Source organism: Salvelinus alpinus, chromosome 12 (genome assembly GCF_045679555.1).
Source record: "Salvelinus alpinus chromosome 12, SLU_Salpinus.1, whole genome shotgun sequence".
Lineage (NCBI taxonomy): Eukaryota > Metazoa > Chordata > Actinopteri > Salmoniformes > Salmonidae > Salvelinus > Salvelinus alpinus.
This window is the reverse complement of record NC_092097.1, coordinates 28,177,022-28,194,868: the sequence shown is the minus strand read 5'-3', so window position 1 is coordinate 28,194,868 and position 17,847 is coordinate 28,177,022. Positions and strand designations below refer to the sequence as shown.

Sequence of the window (17,847 nt, the reverse complement as noted above, 5' to 3'; positions counted from 1 at the left end):
GGCTCTGGGAGCAGGCACAGGACTCACCAGGCTGGGGAGACATGCAGGAGGATTAGTTCTTAGCACAGGCACAGGACTCACCAGGCTGGGGAGACATGCAGGAGGCCTGGTCCTTGGCCGAGGCACCGGATACACTGGTCCGTGGAGGCGCACTGGAGGTCTCGAGCTAAGAGCCTGCACAACCCGTCCTGGCTGGATGATGACTTTGGCCCTGCACGTGCGGGGCGCAGGCACAGGACGCACTGGGCTGTGCAGACGCACTGGAGATACAGTGCACAGAGCCGGCGCAGGATATCCTGGGCCGTAGAGACGTACTGGAGGTCTGGAGAGCAGGGCTGGCACAATCCTCTCTGGCTGGATGCTCACCCTAGCCCGGCAGATGCGAGGAGCTGGAATATAGCGCACCGGGCTATGAGTGCACACTGGGGACACCGTGCGCATCACCCCATAGCACGGGGCCTGACCAGTCACATGCTCGCCACGGTAAGCACGGGGAGTTGGCTCAGGTCTCCAACCTGACACTGCCACAATCCCCATGTGCCCCCCCCCCAAAAAAACAATTCTGGGGCTGCCTCTCGTGCACGCCTCTTGAGCCAACTCCTCGTAGCGTCGCCGCTCCGCCTTAGCTGCTTCCAGCTCCTCTTCAGGACGGCGATATTCTCCCGTCTGTGCACAGGGTCCCTTGCCGTCCAGGATTTCCTCCCATGTCCAACTCTCCAAAAGACGCAGCTCCCTCTTACCACGCTGCTTGGTCTTTTGGTGGTGGGTAGTTCTGTCACGGCCGTCAAAGAGAGGAGACCAAGGCACAGCGTGGGATGCGTACATACTAATTTATTTAAAGAACGAACACTAAACAAACTAACAAAATAACAAATGAACCGTGAAGCTATACAAAAATTAGTGCTGACAGGCAACAACACATAGACAACTACCCACACAGACAGGTGGGAAAAGGCAACCTAAGTATGGTTCTCAATCAGAGACAACAATAGACAGCTGCCTCTGATTGAGAACCACACCCGGCCAAACACACAGAAATACAAATCATAGAAAAAAGAACATAGAATGCCCACCCAGACCAAACCAAAATAGAGACAAAAAAATCTCTCTACGGTCAGGGCGTGACATTTGTAAAATGTTTAACATAATAAACAATTCCCTCTGGGCAAGTCTCGAGAATATATCTAAGGATAACCACACAAAATGTTGTGAATGTAGATGCTTCTGGAGCTGAGGAAAATTAATTGGCATTCGACTTTCGGGAAATGGCAGTTAAAGACAAGTATACTTCCTTTTGAGTATCAAACGTCAAACACCTATTTCAATTTAGACCCAATCACCATCTCTTCAAAGTAAGTAACTACAGTACATATAGTTGAGAATGTTACATTCTCTATGAAATGGGCTTTTAAATGTGTAATTCTGTGTAGTGAGCTTTGAAATTAAATTATCATCCATTTATAAAAATTGCAGTTTAGCATTAATTGTCACAAATCTTTCCCTGGAGGCAGGTCTGCAGAGTGGTCATGCCTCACTAGCTGGCACAGCCAAAAAGTAATAAAAACGTATTTTAAACCTAACCCTAACCTTAACCACACTGATAACCCTAATGCCTAACCCTAACCTTAAATTAAGTCCAACAAGCACATTTTTGTTTTCATAAATGTTTACGATATAGATAATTTTGAATTTGCAGCTGCCCTATCTAGCGGAAATCACCCCGTTCTGCCTCCAGGGCAAGATTTGTGATAATAAACGTCAACCTGCTTAAAATTCTGTACTTTTTGAAAATACTAACAGTAGTGGACCAAAATACCAACAAATCAAAAAATGTAAAGGTAGATGCAAAAAATGTATTTCAACCTGTGGTGCCTGGCCTTAAAAATGTTTAAACAGTTTCTGTTTCAAGTAAAATTGTAATGCAAAAGTGTGATTCTTGTAAAGTTGTTTTCTAAATGTGCAGCATTTTATTTTTACCCTAGAGTGGAATGTTTGAAATGGTGGCAAAAGGTATTAGTCTATTTATGTTTAATCACAGAGAAGACAGTGCAGATGGATGCAAATAAAATGGTTATCTCGCCAACCCGGCCGGCTCTCAGCTGTCTCTATGCTGTAGCAATAGAGGCTGGGGACTAGGTTAATTAAATGGTGGTAGTACAATTACCCTCTTTAGAAGTGAAGGGAGCTTGTTGGCATTGCTCTGATATTATTGTTGCGATTTTGTTCCTATTTTTGTAGTGAACATGGTTTGACATTTGTCTGTCATTACAAGCACAACATCAAACCATACCTCTTCCGGCAGCACGTTGCAGTGCCTGCTGTTCTTTTACACCACAAAAAGCACTGTATATTAACATGCTTTTGAGTTACCTAGGTAGTCTACACCTTTTCTTATCAGGCATACAGACATACACCCAGTCATATACTCTACACCAGGGATGGGCAATTTTGATGAGGGAGGGGGCCACCAAAAATCTGAACTTGACCTTGTGTATTCTACTATTCTAACTTGCAACAGTAGCTTGAGACCTCAAACTAAATTCCCAAAATTGTATCCAAAGGGGGTCATGATTTATTGTCCTATGCACAACAGTCAGTTTAACTTGCATGCTTTACCCAACAGTGCAGTAATCAATATCAAATTAGGACAATAAAAGGCCACTCTAAATTGTGCAGTTTTGTCACACAACACAATGCCACAGATGTTTCAAGTTTTGAGGGAGCATGCAATTGGCATGCTGACTGCAAGAATGTCCACCAGAGCTGTTGCCAGAGAATTTAATGTTAATTTCTGTACCATAAGCCGCCTCCAACATCATTGTAGAGAATTTGGCAATACGTCCAACCGGCCTCACAATCGCAGACCACGTGTATGGCGTCGTGTGGGTGGTTGATGTCAATGTTGTTGTCACGACTTCAACCGAGGCAGGCTCTCCTTCCCGTTCGGGTGGCGCTCGGCGGTCGTCGTCACCGGCCTACTAGCTGCCACTGACTCTTTTTCCTCCCCCTCCTTAGGTGTTTATTTGTATCACCTGTGTTCAGTTAATTGTTAATTAGTGTGGCTTTATTAGTCAGCCAGCCCGGACGCTTCTTTGTGCGGGATTGTTTCATTGTGGCTTTTGGATTTCGGGAGTGGATGTTATTATTGTGGACTGGGTTTGTTTATCGTGTCGTTGGACCGTTGTGTGTGACACCCAGTACGTCCGTGTTGGACATTGTGTTTGCAAGTTGAGTATTAAAAGACTCAACATATTGAAGCTCTGCTGTTCCTGCGTCTGACTTCGCACCTCCCGACACTCAGATCGTTACAGAATCCCGCACCGAAAATGGAGTCAGCAGGAGCAGCAGCCAACCCTCTCCCATCGATGGAGGAACGGGTTCTCCACCACACCACCGTCCTCCATCGGATCGGATCAGCCATGGACCAGATGATGGAGAGAATGGAGCGATGGGAGAGGAGTGGGCTCCTCTCTCCACCTTCGGCTCCCCTTCCACAGGACTCTCCATCCCCCGGCTCCAGCGCGCTCCGTCTTACGCTCCCGAGGGATTATGATGGAGCGGCGGCAGGGTGTCAGGGGTTCTTACTCCAGCTGGAGCTATACCTGGCCACTGTTCGCCCCACTCCCTCGGGAGCGGAGAGGGTGAGTGTCCTCGTCTCCTGCCTAACGGGTCGTGCTCTGGAGTGGGCCAACGCAGTCTGGAATGGCCCGGACTCAGCGAAGGAGCACTACCCGGAGTTTACCCGTCGTTTTCGTGCCGTGTTTGACCACCCCCCAGAGGGCCGAGCGGCGGGTGAGAGACTATTTCATCTCAGGCAGGAGAGGAGGAGCGCACAGGATTTCGCGCTGGAGTTCCGGACCTTGGCCGCGGGATCAGGGTGGAACCACAGGGCCCTTATTGACCACTACCGGTGTAGTCTCCGGGAGGACGTCCGCAGGGAGCTAGCGTGTCGGGACATCGCTCTGTCTTTGGATGAGCTTATCGACATGTCCTTCCGACTGGACAATCTGCTGGCTGCCCGCGGGCGTTCGGAGAGGGTCCTGTGCGTTCCACCACCCAGCGCCCCGGCTCCCATCCCGATGGAGTTGGGAGGGGCCGCGCCTAGGGGTATCGGAGGAGGAGGCCTCCCCTGCACCAGCTGTGGTCGGAGAGGACACACGGCCGATCGGTGCTGGGGGGGTCTGTCTGGGAGTCGAGATGTCAGGCGGAACGCTTCTCGATCACCCCAGGTGAGTCAGCACCAAACTCACTCAGAACCCCCTGTCGGTCACATGTTTGTCTCAATTTTTTTCCTTGATTTTTTTCCCCTCTTCCCAGCATAGGGCACTAGTCGATTCAGGTGCAGCTGGGAACTTTATGGATCGCGGACTCGCCCGAGAGTTGGGCGTTCCGCTCGTGCCGATAGATTCTCCCTTTCCCGTGCACTCTCTAGATAGCCGACCATTAGGGTCAGGGGTGGTCAGGGAGGCCACAGTTCCCCTGGACATGGTGACGCAGGGGAATCATAGGGAACGTATCAGTCTCTTTATTATTGATTCGCCTGCGTTTCCAGTGGTGCTGGGTATTCCCTGGTTGGCCCGGCACAATCCCAGTATTTCGTGGAGACAGGGGGTTCTCCAGGGGTGGTCAGAGGAGTGTTCTGGAAGGTGTCTGGGAGTTTCCATTGGTGCCACGTCGGTGGAGAGTCCAGACCAGGGTTCCACGGTGCGCATTCCCCCCGAGTATGCCGATTTGGCAATCGCTTTCTGTAAAAAGAAAGCGACGAAATTACCACCACATCGACCGGGTAGGGATTGTGCGATAGATCTCCAGGATAACGCTGCGCTTCCCAAGAGTCACGTGTACCCTTTGTCCCAAGAGGAGACGTTGGCTATGGAGACATATGTCGCGGAGTCTCTGGGACAGGGGTACATTCGGCCCTCCATCTCACCCGTCTCCTCGAGTTTCTTTTTTGTGAAGAAGAAGGAGGGAGGTTTGCGTCCGTGTATTGATTATAGAGGTCTAAATGCCATCACAGTGGGGTTTAGTTACCCACTACCTCTCATCGCTTCGGCGGTGGAATCATTTCACGGAGCGCAGTTCTTTACAAAACTGGACCTCAGGAGCGCGTACAGTCTGGTGCGTATTCGGAAAGGAGACGAGTGGAAAACCGCATTTAGTACCACATCGGGCCACTATGAGTACTGCGTCATGCCGTATGGGTTAAAGAATGCTCCAGCTGTTTTCCAATCCTTTGTAGACGACATTCTCAGGGACCTGCACGTGCAGGGGGTAGTTGTGTATATCGATGACATTCTGATCTACTCAACTACTCAAGCCGCGCATGTATCTCTGGTGCGCAAAGTGCTTGGCAGACTGCTGGAGCATGACCTATATGTCAAGGCTGAGAAGTGTGTGTTCTCCAAACAAGCCGTCTCCTTCCTGGGTTATCGCATTTCCACCTCGGGGGTGGTGGTGGAGAGTGACCGCATAAAGGCCGTGCGTAATTGGCCGACTCCAACCACGGTGAAAGAGGTGCAGCGGTTTTTGGGTTTTGCCAACTACTACCGGAGATTTATCCGGGGTTTTGGTCAGGTAGCGGCTCCCATTACCTCACTGCTAAAGGGGGGCCCGGTGCGGTTGCGGTGGTCAGCGGCGGCGGACGGAGCTTTCAACAGGTTGAAGGCTCTGTTCACGGATGCTCCCGTGTTGGCGCACCCGGATCCCTCTTTAGCATTCATAGTGGAGGTGGACGCGTCCGAGGCTGGGGTGGGTGCCGTGCTATCACAGCGCTCGGGTACGCCACCAAAACTCCGCCCCTGCGCTTTCTTCTCTAGTAAGCTCAGTGCAGCGGAGCGTAACTATGATGTGGGGGATCGGGAGTTGTTAGCGGTGGTCAGGGCTTTGAAGGTGTGGAGACACTGGCTTGAGGGGGCTAAGCACCCTTTTCTCATCTGGACCGACCACCAGAATCTGGAGTATATTCGGGCAGCTCGGAGACTGAACCCGCGTCAGGCAAGGTGGGCCATGTTTTTCACCCGGTTTAGGTTCACGTTGTCCTACAGACCCGGTTCCCAAAACGTAAAGGCTGACGCACTGTCTCGCCTTTACGACACGGAGGATAGGACCACCGAGCCCACTCCCATCATCCCCGCCTCGAGGCTGATAGCGCCAGTGGTATGGGAGGTGGACTCGGACATCGAGCGGGCGTTACGGGCGGAACCCGCGCCTCCTCAGTGCCCGGCGGGCCGTAAGTACGTACCGCTTGGTGTTCGGGACCGGCTGATTCGGTGGGCTCATGTCCTACCCTCCTCGGGTCACCCTGGGGTGACGAGGACAGTGGGGAGCCTTCGGGGAAGGTATTGGTGGCCTACCTTAGCTCGGGACGTTAGGGTTTATGTCTCCTCCTGTTCGGTATGCGCTCAGAGTAAGGCTCCTAGGCACCTTCCTAGAGGGAAGTTGCAACCCCTCCCCGTTCCACAACGGCCATGGTCTCATCTGTCCGTGGACTTCCTGACCGATCTTCCCCCTTCTCAGGGAAACACTACGGTTCTGGTAATTGTGGATCGGTTTTCTAAGTCCTGCCGTCTCCTCCCGTTGCCCGGTATCCCTACTGCCCTACAGACTGCGGAAGCCTTATTCACTCACGTCTTCCGGCACTACGGGGTGCCGGAGGACATCGTTTCTGATCGGGGCCCCCAGTTCACGTCCCGAGTATGGAGGGCGTTCATGGAGCGTCTGGGGGTCACGGTCAGCTTGACTTCCGGTTTTCACCCCGAGAGTAATGGGCAGGTGGAGAGAGTGAACCAGGAGGTGGGTAGGTTTCTGCGGTCCTATTGCCAGGACCGGCCAGGGGAGTGGGCGAGATACATTCCCTGGGCCGAGATGGCTCAGAACTCACTACGCCACTCCTCTACTAATGTGTCCCCCTTTCAGTGTGTGTTGGGGTACCAGCCGGTCCTGGCACCATGGCATCCGAGCCAGACTGAAGCTCCTGCGGTGGAGGAGTGGGTACAGCGCTCCAAGGAGACCTGGAGGGCCGTCCAGGAGTCCCTTCAACAAGCCACTAGGAGGCAGAAGAGGAGCGCTGACCGCCACCGCAGTGAGGCTCCCGTGTTTGTACCGGGGGAAAGGGTCTGGCTCTCGACCCGAAACCTACCCCTCCGCTTGCCCTGCCGGAAGCTGAGGCCGCAGTGTGTAGGGTCCTTCAAAGTCCTGAGGAGAATAAACGAGGTGTGTTATCGATTAAAACTCCCTTCCTATTATCGTATTAACCCCTCGTTTCATGTGTCTCTCCTCAGGCCGGTGGTAGCTGGTCCCCTGCAGGACGGTGAGGTGCCGGAGGTCCCTCCCCCCCTCTGGACATCGAGGGGTCCCCGGCGTACACGATACGGGCCATTCTGGACTCGAGACGCCGGGTGAGGGGCCTGCAGTACCTCGTGGACTGGGAGGGGTACGGTCCGGAGGAGAGGTGCTGGGTACCGGTGGAGGACATTTTGGATCCATCTATGTTAAGGGATTTCCATCGCCTCCATCCGGATCGCCCCGCGCCTCGTCATCCGGGTCGACCTCGAGGCCGGTGTCGGCGCGCTGCGGGAGCCGCGCGTCAGAGGGGGGGTACTGTCACGACTTCAACCGAGGCAGGCTCTCCTTCCCGTTCGGGTGGCGCTCGGCGGTCGTCGTCACCGGCCTACTAGCTGCCACTGACTCTTTTTCCTCCCCCTCCTTAGGTGTTTATTTGTATCACCTGTGTTCAGTTAATTGTTAATTAGTGTGGCTTTATTAGTCAGCCAGCCCGGACGCTTCTTTGTGCGGGATTGTTTCATTGTGGCTTTTGGATTTCGGGAGTGGATGTTATTATTGTGGACTGGGTTTGTTTATCGTGTCGTTGGACCGTTGTGTGTGACACCCAGTACGTCCGTGTTGGACATTGTGTTTGCAAGTTGAGTATTAAAAGACTCAACATATTGAAGCTCTGCTGTTCCTGCGTCTGACTTCGCACCTCCCGACACTCAGATCGTTACAGTTGTGAACAGAGTGCCCCGTGGTGGCGGTGGGGTTATGGTATGGGCAGGCATAAGCTACTGACAATGAACACAATTGCATTTTATCGATGGCCATTTGAATGCACAGAGATACCGTGACGAGATCCTGAGGCCCATTGTCATGACATTCATCCGCCGCTATCACCTCATGTTTCAGCATGATACGGAGCTGACAAAGTCAAAATCTGTCTGTTCTGCCCCTGAACAAGGCAGTTAACCCACTGTTCCCTAGGCCGTCATTGAATATAAGAATTTGTTCTTAACTGACTTGCCTAGTTAAATAAAGGTAAAATAAAAAATAAATAAAAAAGATTGGGAATTTAGCCAGGACACCGGGGTTAACACCACATCCAAAAGACTGGTTTTCTGATCCACACCTCTACTTTTTTTAAGGTACAGTATCTGTGATCAACAGATGCATATCTGTATTCCCAGTTATGTGAAATCCATAGATTAGGGCCTAATTTATTTATTTCAATTGACTGATTTCCTTATATGAACTGTAACTCAGTAAAATCTTTGAAATTGTTGCATATTGCGTTTATATTGTTGTTCAGTATATAATAAAGAAAACATGAGAAATAAGAATTTTATAAGATTTTATTGTATTCCCTATACTAACTGTATACATAGGCTTATTACACTATTCAGCTGCCCCCACTCACCAAAACCTCAAAATATTCAAAAGATGTGGGTCTCTCTCTCTCTCTCTCTCTCTCTCTCTCTCTCGTATAGTCAACCGAATAGACTGACTTCAAAGGTATGTCTCTCTGATCAGTCCTTTTGAATGATTTTTACACAATGCACAAAACACAGAGATGTGTTAGCATTCTAAGAAAGTATTGAGTGTTTATCTCCAATTGGGGTTCGACTCCCAGTATTGAGGTCACTCACTCTCTGTTGACAATATGGCTCCTCTGATCTCACCTTCTCCACATCTCTCCCCATGGAAGACACACAGTCTGGATATCCAAAAGCCTGTGTGAGCTGTGTCCCAGGAGAGGAGAGGCTGTGTCGAATTGAACTTGCCCTTGCCTCCCCTTTAGTGGGTAAACCCAATGATGTATGTCTTACAAGACCAGAGGAGCACCTGTAACTCCCAAGGATTCTGATCCAGAGGAATATGTGCAGCGAGTCAGAGGGAGGGGAGGACAAGCTGGGCACAGAGGCTGAGCTGATCACCAAATCTTATAATATCAGTCAGATTCACAGATCATAAGGAACCTATCATCACAACATATTTACAATGGGCATGTGAGAGTAATTAGTGATATAATTATCCTGATTTTTCATTTGTTCGACATGAACACTAGCGTGTGATATAGTTGTGATAGTCACCTCCAGAAGAAGGGACCCAAAGGGCAACAGTGTCAGAGTAATTTCTCCACAGAAAACATATTTAACCAGCTGAAGTCAACTGTCTGTCTGGAATCAACACTGACTGTTTCAGGACATCTGGGGGTTGTTAGGAACACTAATGGTGTTCTGCTACATTGGCACATCTCCATGCCCTGTGATGGGACTGATTGTTTGTGTCTGTCTGGATAGGCCAATATAGGGAGGATGAGACTATAGGTCATAGCGTATTTGGGTAGATTGTCATTAGATGAGTGCATTTATTGTCAGTATTGATCCATTTTGTGGTTGTGCAATTATGACAACTCATTATATCAATGTAAATACAAAGCATTTGTCACAGGCGGGGTCTGAACTGTGGTCTCCCATGGGAGAAACCGACGTCTTGATCGTTACGTGTCTGGTGATATCCAATTGTGCACTCAAAGAAATATAATAGCATTCATTTTTAAGCAATGCCACCGACCATCAGACTTTGGCTTATGAATTATAATAATTGTATCAAGTTTTGTTTTTTGAAAGTGTAAATTTGTATTACTGAAACCTACTTATTTGAGGAACATTTAATTTTGGAGTTTGGGGTTAGGGTTGCAGGAACACTCAGATCTGTGTAAGTTGGGATGTTCTCATTCTCCCAGGAAGCTTATACATAGGCTAAAGACCTGAATTATTATGTAGAAGCATGGAGCTCTTTATGGAAAGGGAAACTGAATTCCAGGCTGAGACAACTTCCAAAGACTGGGTGCTTACTGTATATAACAAGTAGGCCTATACCTAGTGCAGTCCAATGTAAACATCTGTTAGCCTAATACAGTACAGACAACCTACTGTAGCAGCCTGACACGCTAGAAATTATTTGAATTCTAATGACACATCCATCCTTTACACACACACACACACACACACACACACACACACACACACACACACACACACACACACACACACACACACACACACACACACACACACACACACACACACACACACACACACACACACACACACACACACCAGCACTCAGAACATACACACCACACACAGTCAACTATGCTGTTCTATTAATGATTCCACTACCCACTTTATATTTGCAAATAGTGTAAATACAGTCCATTATTACTATGCATACTACCTCTTCTATTACTTCTACTACTTCTATTTTTTAAACTATTTTCGTTGTTATTGTTTATTATTTACTAATGTAGGCCTACTGCATTGTTGAGGGAGCTATAGCACATAATCATTTCGCTGCACCTTTTATACCTGCTGTAAACTGTAGCTATGTGACAAATAGGTTTGACTTAGATTTAATTCGATTTTAGCTGACCGAACTGTAAATAAAAAACGAACGAGTTATGCTAAAAAATAAAACAATATTTACATTTGATAAAATTATACAAGTGATCATATTTAAGACTTCTCGCTAGAGTGGAAAGGGCTCTCTAGTCATGAAAAGCGGCAGCCGCTGCACGCCCGGACTGTGGTGCTGAAACTCCACCCCACCCTCTCCCATGCGAATAATATAAAACCCAGAGAAACCACTGCAACACCTCATCAGTAGACTTATCCTGCGCACTTCAATCAAACGAATAATCAGTAAGTTGTCTTTGTTTAAGTTATAGGCCTACGTTTCTTTAGCCTATGGTCCTATTTTTTTTAAATTATTGGATTGAAATCATTGAGCTATTTGGACATTTAGGCCATTTTGTTTTGACATAGATGTGATGATGTCAGTATTTGATAAGCATTTATTCATTGTAATTTCGAAGTTTAATTAGCCTAAACGCAACTTAACTTACTCACTCAGACTTGCTTTTTATTGTTATTTGAGAAGTTAAGATCAGATATGGTAGGTAAATCATAACAATAGTATAATAGCATATCAACGTTTCTCATTTAATCAGTGTATGAATCTTTGTATTTGTTTCTCTGCAGAAGACCACTCGTGCGTAAAGTTGCTGGCCTCCTCTCCATCAGTAAACCATGCACCCGTTAAACAGCAGTCTCGGTAACTTCAGTATGATGATGGAGGTTGAGGACACGCCCCGGGATGAGAAACTTGCCAAAGTAGAGATCGCGCTGCTCAGTGTTATCTTCGTAAGCGCCTCTATCCTGAACACCGGGCTATTACTGGTTCTGTGGAAGCGGCGCAAACAGGTCTCCAGGATGCGTGTCTTCGTGTTCCATCTGTGCATAGCAGACCTGGTGGTTGCGTTTTTCCAGGTTTGCCCGCAGCTCATGTGGGAAATTACGGACAGGTTCATTGGACCAGACCTGGTGTGCCGCTTGGTGAAGTATCTGCAGGTAGTGGGCATGTTTGCGTCCACCTACATGATTGTGGTGATGACCATTGACCGCTACCAGGCTATATGCAACCCCATGGTCAAGTTTCAGAGGAGGCACGCGCGCTGGAACATCCCAGTGTGCGTCGCCTGGACGATCTCCCTCGTGGGCGGCCTGCCTCAGATTTTCATCTTCTCGAGGGTCCAGGTGGCGCCCGGGGTGTTCGACTGCTGGGCGGACTTCCTCCAGCCCTGGGGCCTGAAGACCTACATCACTTGGACCACGCGGGTCATCTTTGTCCTACCCATTTTGACCGTGGTGGTGTGCCAGGTGCAAATATGTCGAGCCATCCAGGTCAACCTTTATCTAAAGACGCATCAGGAGGGGGGAAGCGGGGTGGCCTTTCCACTGCCCTCCAGAACCAGCAGCGTGGCCGGGGTGTCCAAAGCACGAATCAAGACCGTGAAGATGACGGTGGTTATTGTGTTCGTCTACATCATCTGCTGGACTCCGTTCTTCATGGTCCAGCTTTGGTCTGTTTGGGACATGGACGCGCCGACGGAAAGTAAGAACACGGATATCAATCTTATTATAACTAAATAATAAAGTCAACAATATGACTGTTGATGTAGCCTAGTGCTTTATTGTTTACACGCCCTCTGATTTTGGGTAAGCTAGTCTACCTGTGCGTATTTTCATCTTGTGTTATTGTCATTGCAGCGACAACGTTCACCATTCTGATGCTGTTGGCGAGTCTGAACAGCTGCACAAACCCCTGCATCTACCTGCTCTTCAGCGGCCAGCTGCCCAAGAAGCTGGAAACGGTGCTGTGCCGGAGTCCGTCCGAAGTGAAAGACTCCATTAATGACGAGGCCGCGGTGGTCAGCTCGCTCTACGTGAGCTTCAAAAGCATTTCCGATTCCAAATAGAGCGCACGGTTTTCAAATCCCCACGGTGTGTGGGGAAGCAAGTGACTAGAGGCACGCACAGTCAATCAGGTAACCAACGGCGAGTCAAGGGCAGCTCTAATGACGGGCTATTTCAATGCCATTTACTCCCTCGATATCATGGTCAAGATGTATCAAGTGATCTTGCGGGGACATTAAAGCACTCACTATAATGGAGCCAGAAATGGGTAGGATAATTGTGAGCGCACCGTAGGGTATTTGCGGAAATACGCGCCAAATCCTGGGGGGTAAACCACCGCTAATGGATATAGGCAGCCGGTTGGTGCTGTAGGCTGGTGCTGGGCGTCACAGGGAGCTAAATCACGGTTGTAAAACCTCTGTCAGACAACATAGGAATGAGAGACATTGTGACAAGGTGTGGTCAACATGTCGGTGGAGTCCAGAAAATAGATTCCTTTGGTACCTTTTGTGAATAATTTTCCAAATCTAATCTAACAAAATCCATGTTAACACCTGCAAACTGTTTGACAAAATATTGTCTAGCAGGCATATAGAATGCATTTACTGCCTGTTATTATTGTTATATTTAATAAATATATTGTAAACGATCAAACTTTCATCATAAACAGTGGAGAAGCTGTTTAGTGCTATTATAATTTTTTTTTTGATTTATTTAACCTTTATTTAACTAGGCAAGTCAGGCCAGGCAGAGACATGGTGAAATAATAATTTACAAAATAGAAGCTGTGTTTTCACAGAGACAGTCCAAGTTTGATGTAGTTTAACAAGACAGGCCGACAAGCCAACTTTAGAGAGATCAGACAGACTTTTGGTAAACCTTAACTTTGTACATATAAAAAACGATTTATGAAAGTCTTCTGTAATGTTTATCTTCTATGTTGTAAACTGAGAAAGACACCAATGATTTTGTAATGCAAGAGATTATAAAATAAACTACCACATTTTTTGAAGTCAATAGCTAGGTTTTCAACCAACAGTTTTTCATGCGAATGAATATTAAAGAATAAAAAATTTGCTTTTGTTTTGTTGCACGATAAAAAAGACCTTGTACCGATAAATTGCCATGTACCGAATAAAAAAATACAAGTTAAATGGGATTCCATCACATTTTCAACTCTACAGTTGGTTTACTCACAAAAAAAGTACTTTATTTAGCAAGTGTGCCCACTCTGGTATTGGCACGTCATCAAGTTTGCAGACGACACTACAGTGGTAGGCTTGATTACCAACAACGACGAGACGGCCTACAGGGAGGTGGTGAGGGCCCCCTGTGGTGTCAGGAAAATAACCTCACACTCAATGTCAACAAAACAAAGGAGATGATCGTGGACTTCAGGAAACAGCAGAGGGAGCACCCCCCTATCCACATCGACGGGACAGTAGTGGAGAAGGTGGAACGTTTTAATTTCCTCAGCGTACACATCACGGACAAACTGAAATGGTCCACCCACACAGACAGCGTGGTGAAGAAGGCGCAGCAGCGCCTCTTCAACCTCAGGAGGCTGAAGAAATTCGGCTTGTCACCAAAAACACTCATAAACTTTTACAGATGCACAATCGAGAGCATCCTGTCGGGCTGTATCACCGTCTGGTACGGCAACTGCTCCGAACACTAACCGTAAGGCTCTCCAGAGGGTAGTGAGGTCTGCACAAAGCATTACCGGGGGCAAACTACCTGCCCTCCAGGACACCTACACCACCCGATGTCACAGGAAGGCCAAAAAGATCAAGGACAACAACCACCCGAGCCACTGCCTGTTCACCCCGCTATCATCCAGAAGGCAAGGTCAGTACAGGTGCATCAAAGCTGGGACCGAGAGACTGAAAAACAGCTTCTATCTCAAGGCCATCAGACTGTTAAACAGCCATCACTAACATTGAGTGTCTGCTGCTGCCAACATACTGACTCAAATATCTAGCCACTTTAATAATAAAAAATTGGATGTAATAAATGTATCACTAGCCACTTTAAACAATGCCACTTAATATAATGTTTACATACCCTACATTACTCATCTCATATGTATATACTGTACTCTATACCATCTACTGAATCTTGCCTATGCCGTTCGGCAATCGCTCATCCATATATTTTTATGTACATATTCGTATTCATTCCTTTACACTTGTGTGTATAAGGTAGTTGTTGTGAAATTGTTAGATTACTTGTTAGATATTACTGCATGGTCGGAACTAGAAGCACAAGCATTTCTCTACACTCGCATTAACATCTGCTAACCATGTGTATGTGACAAATAACATTTTATTTTATTTGACCAAGAACTCGATGGTCACTCTGACAGAGTTAATTTATTCTAGCCAACTAGCTAGTTAGCATAAACTGCTAGGAGTGCTAGCTAGCAACCTTATTACCAGGTTGTCTGAGGTAAAATACATTCAAAAGATAACGTAACTTAATTGCAGTTGTAAATGTTTCCACTAGTGACTGATAGATTTACAGTTAATGTTACTTAATAGCCTTTAAGCTATTTTACACAGCATTTTATGTCATATAACTAGATAGCTAGCTACGTTTTTAAGAGAGAGCTTTTCAATTTGCATCTCTCCCCCTGTTTTCAGTCACAGGTGGGGACTGGATTAAGTGTGAGCAGTGCAGGAGGTTGGCTCCAATTTTACAGGGGACAGCTTTATTTGTGACCTATGTTCAAATTAGAATTGTGCAATAGCAGAGCATAAGAGCCACATCAATGTTACACTGAGTTAAGTTGTTACAAAATGTTATATTCCAGTGTTATTTAATGTTATTAGTTTTATTATATTCCAATTATTTTATTTTTTTATGAATTAAAAACAACTATCGAAAACCTTTTGCTCCTGAATGTAATTTTAAAGACTGCTGCGATTCAAAATCTTGCATTAATAAAATAATATTTAGTACATTTGTACATAATGTATTGCATGGAAAAGGAACAACAAAGAACAAAGGAAATGAATGTTCAGGTGAGTTAAAAAGAGGGACTTTACATCAAATCTCCTCACAGTGCGGATATTAATGTTGACATGTGCAACACCATTCCCTCCCACCATATTTTATTAAAATAAGATAACTAGACTTAGCTTTTAAGTATTACTTACTAAATAATTTCTAAATAAAACAGATAAATGGATTTTAACACACTTGTGTGAAACCCTATGCCATAATCTTCTACCGGGGTGACCCCGGTACTTGAGAAAAATGCAATTTTTAACAAAAAAAATGTCAACTGTAGCCATTTATTTCCCTTCATAGTTTTATTTGCCAAAACATGACCTTCATCCACATACACGTTGCTGTTTTGTGTCAGCAATTAGACATTGTTCTTAGGGGGGTCTAGTTACCCCCTAGTACCCTACTCACAAGCGTAGGAGTGCCACAAGCGGGGGTGGAAGGCACGACAACTCAAATTATGTATTATTAAACAAAATGAATGCCAATTTCATGAGGCCCCGGATGATGTGAAGCCCCAGGCAATTGCCTAAGTTGCCTAATAGTAAGACCGCCACTGTGTGTGCGTGTTTGTGTGTGTGTGTCAGTCTCATTTCAGTCTGATCTAAGCAACATTACGACTCAGTTGTATCATGTACTACTTTGAAGCATACTTCATACACAAACGCAAGAAAGACACATAAACAAAAACACACAAATCGAATAGTTCTGTACTTCAGATACACACTGATATGGACACAGAGAGACACAAACACACACACATATCTAACAGTTCTATACCTCAGACTAAGAACAGACTCAGGGGATGTTCAAGTTCTTTGACGCTGTCCTTAGACACAGGTTAATGTTGTTGTTAACTGAAAACAATCTGGGGTTCTGCCCTAGAAATGCTGTCTGTGCCTTAGGCCAGCCAGGGACTCAATATTCTGCCTTCACAATTAGACACAGAATTTATAGGCTTATACACAGAGGCTCTTTCACTGGGGTTGAACTGGAATCCTGTGTACGCCGGCTTTAAATGTGCCAACATTCAAGATTTCATGATTTAATCATCTAGGAAATCTAGACTAAGAAATATTGAAACTTGCACAAATACAGACTGAGTTTGTTGGTGTGATAATTACAAACACAGTTTAATGTTCCATAGGTCCCCCTTGTCCCTGTGATATTAAGCTGTCACTTTTACACAAATACAACATCAGGCTACGTTCTATAATCATGGCTTTAGTGCCAAAGATGCATTGTTCCTCGAAGTTCTGCGGAATTGAAACACTCGAAGGCTCATTTATGTGAATTTAAGCATACAAACAGGCATAAACACACACACCTTTTGAAACATGATACAATTACTGTTAATCCCAGGCATAACAGTCAAGCAGGTTATAAAAGGTAAACGTAAGAGGCCTGATGTAACTCCTGAAGCACCATTTTAAATCTCGTATTTTTCCCCTTCGTCAAAGGCTGGTTTCTAAAATTAGAAAAGGGTGAAAGGGAAGAAAACGAGAAATGGATAATTCATGTATCCTCCAGCAATGTGTGTGAGGGATGATCACTAGACTAGGGAGAATCAATCTGTATAATCTCCATATATATATTTAAACCAAACGCACCTCAAGCCACTCCACTGCCCTGAACTCGTAATGGTACCAACACTATGTTCCAAAACAAATTACTTGGCTTTGCTTTGTACCCAGCCAGCCTATAGGCTACCAGGGGGGCAAGGGAAGGGGGACAGGCAGTTATCCTGACAGACCTACAGGTAACTGCCAAAACAAAGGAAACACCAACACAAAGTGTCTTAATAGGGTGTTGGGCCACCACGAGCAGCCAGAACAGTTTAAATGCACCTTGGCATAGATTCTACAAGTATCTGGAACTCTACTGGAGGGATGCAACACCATTCTTCTATGAGAAATTACATAATTGGGTGTTTTATTGACGGTGGTGGAAAACTCTGTCTCAGGCGCCGCTCCATAATCTTCCATAAGTGTTCAATTAGGTTGAGATCTGGTGACTGAGACACACACAAACATTTTGTTCTACCGTCTTGGGGACCTAAAATGTATTTCCATTCAAAATCCTATTTTCCCTAACCCCTAACCGCTACCATAACCATAACCCTAACCCAAAACCTAACTTCTAAACCTAACCACTCACCCCTTACCTTAACCCTAACCCCTAAATTAAAATAGCCTTTGTCCTCATGACGTGTCCCCACGAGGAAGAATTTTCCTTGTTTTACTATCCTTGTGGGGACTTTAGATGAACCAACACACACACCCTTTAAACCCCGATGCTCTTTTGAGAC

General features: G+C 46.4%; 1 protein-coding gene across 1 annotated transcript; it reads left to right on the top strand.

The window, feature by feature from the left end:
* Positions 1–11,334: 11,334 nt before the first annotated feature.
* LOC139535823 (vasopressin V2 receptor-like) lies at positions 11,335–13,684 on the top strand. Its single transcript, XM_071335652.1, has 2 exons — positions 11,335–12,228; positions 12,384–13,684. Exons 1-2 carry the CDS (start codon positions 11,364–11,366, stop codon positions 12,590–12,592), a joined length of 1,074 nt encoding a protein of 357 aa, XP_071191753.1. The 5' UTR covers positions 11,335–11,363; the 3' UTR covers positions 12,593–13,684.
* The last annotated feature ends 4,163 nt before the right edge of the window (positions 13,685–17,847 follow it).

What these genes read in the sequence shown, in the direction of transcription:
- LOC139535823 (XM_071335652.1), top strand. Translation starts at nt 11,364, where the DNA reads ATGCACCCGTTAAACAGCAGTCTCGGTAACTTCAGTATGATGATGGAG. An exon ending in CATGGACGCGCCGACGGAAA is followed by an intron (nt 12,229 to 12,383) that starts GTAAGAACACGG and finishes TTGTCATTGCAG; the next exon opens with CGACAACGTTCACCATTCTG.